Source organism: Pteropus vampyrus, unplaced genomic scaffold (assembly GCF_000151845.1).
Source record: "Pteropus vampyrus isolate Shadow unplaced genomic scaffold, Pvam_2.0 Scaffold110, whole genome shotgun sequence".
Classification (NCBI taxonomy): domain Eukaryota; kingdom Metazoa; phylum Chordata; class Mammalia; order Chiroptera; family Pteropodidae; genus Pteropus; species Pteropus vampyrus.
In genome coordinates, this window is record NW_011888891.1 from 3,670,441 (window position 1) to 3,676,370 (window position 5,930).

Below are 5,930 nucleotides of genomic sequence, written 5' to 3' on the forward strand. Positions count from 1 at the left end.
GTGAAGGTGTACCCCACATGTTTTTGTTACTCTGCTATTCCTAAAAATGATTCTTATGTGAGAGTGATTCCTGGGAGTGTCTTTAGTTTTGTAATCTCAAATGAGGATGTTAAGGCACAGATAAGTTAAAGGCATCTTTTGATAAAGAGCCTCTGAACTCTTTGCTGAGTTTCTTAAGTCATATTGCCTGTTCATCCTGGTTCTTTTTGGAGTTGGTACTGACTTTTCTTCCCTAGCACTAGATGAAGCAAGCCTCATACAGCAGAGAGAGGCAAATCTGCATTTTTGTGTAGTTGATAGAAACACTGGAAAAACGTCACTGTTACAGAGAACCTCTGCTGTATACAACAGCAAAGTAATGTTAGATGGAAATAATTAGGGGGACATCTAAAGGCAAAACTTATCTATTTCAGTGAATGCAAGATGCAAAGCAGTGCTGCCATCCGACATTTGGCCTTTGAAAAGGCTTGCTAGAATTCCTATAGGGTATAGGTTGGTACCAGGACAGTCTCAGAAGACTATCAAAAGTTAAATTCCTTCAGAAATAGATTGTCATCAATGGCTCTGAATTCCTTCAAGCATATTGCCTGCCTGGAAATATAACCTGGGGATATACTTGAGGAACCTGAAATTCTGTAAGCTTTAGATTCGGGGTACAGTCTAGAAGAATGGCATAGTTAGTATTATGTAATGAGTGAGTGAGTGTACCTGAAAACAAGAGTGAGAAAATAAAATTATTGTACTTCATTTTTTTTGAAAAGAGTATCACTTTACTGCCCATTTCTAATATAGCTTTGCTCAAAATATGTTCCTGGTTATTGACATTTTGCCATGTAGGAAAGTTTTTAATAATACCCAGTAAATCTCAAACTCTCGTCTCCCCCCCCCGCTTTTTTTCATTTCTTTTCTCTTGCAGCATTCCTTCCTAGTAGCTTTTGTATGTATACTACATTGATAGGCATGACTGGCTGGTATATGGACAAGACTTCCATTGCTGTGCTTGGAGTATCAGCTGGGGCTATCTTAGGCTGGCCATTCAGTGTGGCTCTTGGGTAAGAAACTAATACAATTCATCCTCCTTGTATCATTGGGCATAATGTTAGGCTATCTCCATATTCACTGGATAGAACTATAGTTAGAGGAATTATTTGGATCTACAAAGACAGAGAAATGGAAGAATATTTCTTTTAGTGCTTATTTTGATTAATTCTAATAAGAATGGTGACTATTCAACATCTGCTGTATGTTAGGTGCTGCTAAGCCCCTTATAAACTTTTCCCCTAAACCTTATAACAAGTCTGCAAGAGAAATACATTATTAGTGCTTTATAAAATAAAAAAAAAAGTAGAGTCTAAGAGCTTGAGTAATTGCCTTTAAGATTGTTTGCTTTTGGATCCAGGCGTTTCTGAATCTGCAGTGAATATTTTCTCCACAGTGCACCACCCTATGCTATGCATTTTCCCAGTAACCAGGGCTTGAAATCTGAGTTTCCTGTCAGTCCTCCTCCTTTCTTTCCCCCAGCATCTTTTTTTCCAAGTTCCACAGTATCTCTCATTCCTTTTGTACTTTTTGTTCCCACTACTTCTATTTTAGTTTGTGCTGCTTTGATTTATTCCCTCTACCACTAGTAATTTAGAAAAATATTTTAGTTTCATGTCATTATAGTAGTAGTATATATTTTTAAAAAGTACCAAATTGTATGAGGTAAAAAGAATTCTTAATTCTCCTCTCCCCTAACAAATCTTCAAAGCTAGTCACTGCTAATAGCTTTGTATATGTCTTTCAAGAAATTATCCTTGTATATATAAGTGCACACACATGTACACACACATATACATATGTATACATATCTAAATTCTTAAAGCAAATAGAATTCTGTACACATGTAGCTATTCAGCCTCTTGAATGATCTTCCTTTCTCTAGTATTGATCCTTGTAAATCTGCTCTCCACATTCAAACTAGAGTTATCTTCCCAAAATGCAAATATGATTGTATCACTTCTGTTGTACATAGATTTATTGTTCTTTGTATCAGTTTCATAGCATTTCATTATATAGCTGTCCATAATTTATTTAGCCGTTGCTTTATTGTTAGACATTTGATTTTTACTTTTTTCCTATTGCATGCAATGCTTCAGTGAACATTTTTGTACACATATCTATATATTTGTGAAAATTTATAAATTTACAGAAGAAGAGTTACTAAGCCAGAGAATAGGCATTTAAAATTTTAATTGCCTTTTAAAGCCCAGTTTCCCCACCTCCAATCTTTTCTTTTATTCTGTTTTGCGTATCATCCTCAAATTATTATATTCTTCAAGATTTTGTGTGATATCTGCTTTTATACTTTCTGCTTTCTCTCAACCATTTTGATTATTTCCATTTCTTTATATCTAGTCCAGTCATTTCTTAAGCTTCACTCATACAGTTCCTAGTAGCCTATTAGATATCTCCATTTATATAGCTAAACATTTATAAAATTGAACTCATTACCTTCCCTTCATATCTGTTTATTTATTTATATTTGTATATAAGTAAATGGTACCATTATCTTTGCTGAGCCAGGAACCTGAAAATTATTTGTGACTCTTTACTCTTTCCCATATCCTATTAATTTATTATACTTCCTGAATACCTTTTGAATCTGACTACTTTTCTTCACCTCTCATTGCTCCTGAATTACTATTCAGCCTCTTGAATGATCTTCCTGTCTCTAGTATTGATTCTTGTAAATCTGCTCTCCACATTCAAACTAGAGTTATCTTCCCAAAATGCAAATATGATTGTATCACTACCTGTTTTATTTTAAATTCTATAATAGCTTCCCCATTGCCCTGTGTTAGAGATTGGCAACCTCTGGCCTGTGGGCCAAATCCAGTTGGCCTGTTTTTTGTACAGACCAAGAACTCAAATTTTTGCATTTTTTAAAGGGTCGTTAAAAAACAATATACACACACAGAGAAGAATATGTAACAGAGACCATATGTGGCCTGCACAGGCTAAAATATATACTATCGGGTCCAGTTGCTAACCCCTGCTTTATGGTGTCCAAACTCTAACATGACTCACAAAGCCTTTACCGATTCTGTCTCTCTCTCTTTCTCTCTCTCTTTTTTTTTTTAACCTTTCCAGCCTCTTTTTGTCAATTCCTCCATTCCTTTCACTCTCTACTCCATCTACACTGAACTTCATGAGTTCCCCAAATACCTCTGGGTGGTATGTTCCGATTGGTCTGCCTTTAGCCAAAATAAGTGATTTCAGGATCACAGTCAATCAGTTAGCAATCTGCCATCATTTATTGAATGCCTTGTGCTAGATTTGGCTGATATTGTGATAAATAAAACAATTATGGTTCCTGTTCTTTGGAGCTTGAATTTTAGTAGGAAAGACAGACATTGAACAAGTAATTAAAAGTTAATGCACATAAGTGTTATGAACTGTAGAGTCAACTTCAACTCTTGGTGACTCTAGGTATGAGTGATGTCCATACTGTCCTGGCTTCAACAGCCCTGCTCAGCTCCTGTAGACTCATGCCTATGGCTTCTTTTATGGAGTCAATCCATTCATAGTTGGGCTTCGTCTTTTTCTGATGCCTTCCATTTTTCCCAGTATTTTTGTATTTTTTTTTTAATTTTTATTTTATTTATGCCAACAGCACCTGGTCTTCCTAGGTGGTCTCCCATCCAAGTACTAACCAGGCCTGACCCTGCTTAGCTTCTGAGATCAGATATTGGGCTTATTCAGGGTAGCATGGCCATAGACCATGGACTGTGTCTCCACTGGGGCACAAACCCAGGACCTTCTGCATGTAAAGCAGATATGCTAACCACTACACTATGGAACCACGTCTGCTGCATTTTTGTCTTTTCCAAAGCACCCTGCCTCATCAAAGGAGAAATATAGGTGCTATGGAAAAGTCACTAGTTCGGGAGGGAAAAAATGAAAACACAAAATGTTAATGCATTGAGTAGTGGTTAGCATGTCTGCTTTACACACAGAATGTCCTGGGTTTGCGCCCCAGTGGAGCCACGGTCCATACCCCGGGTGCGCCAGGCCCCCCTTGGTGCGCGCCACAAGCACATGGGATGAGACGTCCTGCCTTCAGAGATCCAGTTCTTAAGGGAAGAAGGCATCATCCGTAGGTCAGGGGTGGAAGTTGCAGGGAGCGGGGCGGAATTCAAAAAAAAATGTTAATGCACAATTTAGGTAATAGAATGTGAAAGTTCAAATCAAAAGACATCATGTGACAGCACATGACATTGCCAAATAAGTGGTCTAGATGGTGGTGCAATACAAATTCAGAGATGGGAGAAATTGGGTTTTGCAGAGATTTTATGGAGGAGGTGGGAGTAGAGCCTATAGTTCACATTTGGGTAGATTTTGTGTAAACAGATTGGTATGGAGAGGGAGTTTTTTGTGATTAGAGCGTGGATAAAGGCTCAGACAAGAGTCCTAGATTTGAAAGTTATGGATGTGAAGGTGATCATGGAACAAGAGTGGAAGCACCTACTGTGAAAATGAGTGTAGAGAAAGAAGCAGAAGCTTGTATTTGGGAGACAGGACCATGATAAAACACTACCGTGGGGAAGGAAAAAAAGTCTAGAAAGGAGCACTAGGGAAGAGATCAGAAAAGAACAGGAGCTAGGGAATCTAAAGAGGAAGGAACAGATGTGACATAGTGGGTCTGGTTGAGAGGTGGTTCCTATTGACCTTAGACCAGTCTTAATAGCTTGGTGCTAGGCCTTGAGGAAGACATAGTAAAGACAATGCATATATGCTACTTGGGGAGGCAACATGCATATACCAGTGAAAGAAACTCTTCCACCTGTGAGGTTCTCTTAAAAATATACTATTCTCTTAAAAATATACTATTCTGATAGAACACCATTTGCTCAACTTCCTTGCACTTAAATTCCTCAAGGAATTTACAGAATCAAAGTCAAGTTTGTAATATGATATTGCTGAAATCTTAGTATGTCATGGAAGGGAGAAAGTAATTTGGCAGGGTGAGTATAGATCACTTAATTTTACATTTACTTAAAATTAATATATTTGAAATGTGCGTTACACATAAATATGTATAAAATGGAACTCATTCTTGAAGCTCATTATTTATATTTCTTGTGCATTGTGGAATGCGTAGCACTCTGATGAATCCTGTGAAGAGAATAGTATATTTTTAAGAGAACATCTTTTCATGTACCACCTTTCTTCCCTCACTATAACTGCTAGAAACATTTTATTCTCAGTTCAGCATGAAGTATGTGTGAATCTGATCCATTTGAGTCTATATGTCTATATTCTAAGTATTTAACTCCATACTTTCTATTTCTCTGTTAAATAGTTTACCTATTGCCTTTGATTTGCTGGTCATGAAACACAGGTGGAAGAGTTTCTTTCACTGGTCGCTGGTGGCCCTAATACTCTTTCTGGTGAGTTTTCTCTTTTTCTCGTTTTGTTCTAAAATTGTAATGAAAGAAACTTGTTTTGTTTTTTTTTTTAAATTTAATATGACTTGTTGGGGTAACATTGGTTAATAACATAAGTTTCAGGGGTACAATTTTATAATACTTCATCTGTATATGCCATTGTGTGAAAGTGAATTCTGGTGTGAGAAAGAGAACATTAGGACTTGATTCTGTTTTTCATTCTGAAATTTATCCTATTAGCGTTATGAGAATGTTGCCAGAGCAAAATTCTACAATTGTTATATATTTTCTGCTTTGTTATAGGTGCCTGTGGTGGTCATTGACAGCTACTATTATGGGAAGTTGGTGATTGCACCACTCAACATTGTTTTGTATAATGTCTTTACTCCACATGGACCTGATCTTTATGGTAAGGGCATTATGAGATTGGGGAAGAGTTAGGAGATAGCTTAATTTGCCTGAGCTTTGAAATTTTAATTCACTTGCCTCATTTTATCAAAT

The 5,930-nt window shown here is 36.9% G+C and overlaps 1 protein-coding gene and 1 pseudogene across 1 annotated transcript in view; one reads left to right on the forward strand and one right to left on the reverse strand.

Moving 5' to 3' along the window:
• ALG9 (ALG9, alpha-1,2-mannosyltransferase) overlaps nt 1–5,930 on the forward strand; it is an 84,954-nt gene that overhangs the window by 13,684 nt on the left and 65,340 nt on the right. The window contains exons 6-8 of the mRNA XM_011365412.2: nt 917–1,052; nt 5,345–5,432; nt 5,733–5,838. Coding sequence (XP_011363714.2) covers nt 917–1,052; nt 5,345–5,432; nt 5,733–5,838 — 330 coding nt within the window. The remainder of the gene's footprint in view (nt 1–916; nt 1,053–5,344; nt 5,433–5,732; nt 5,839–5,930) is intronic.
• LOC111743295 lies at nt 3,647–3,762 on the reverse strand (annotated as a pseudogene).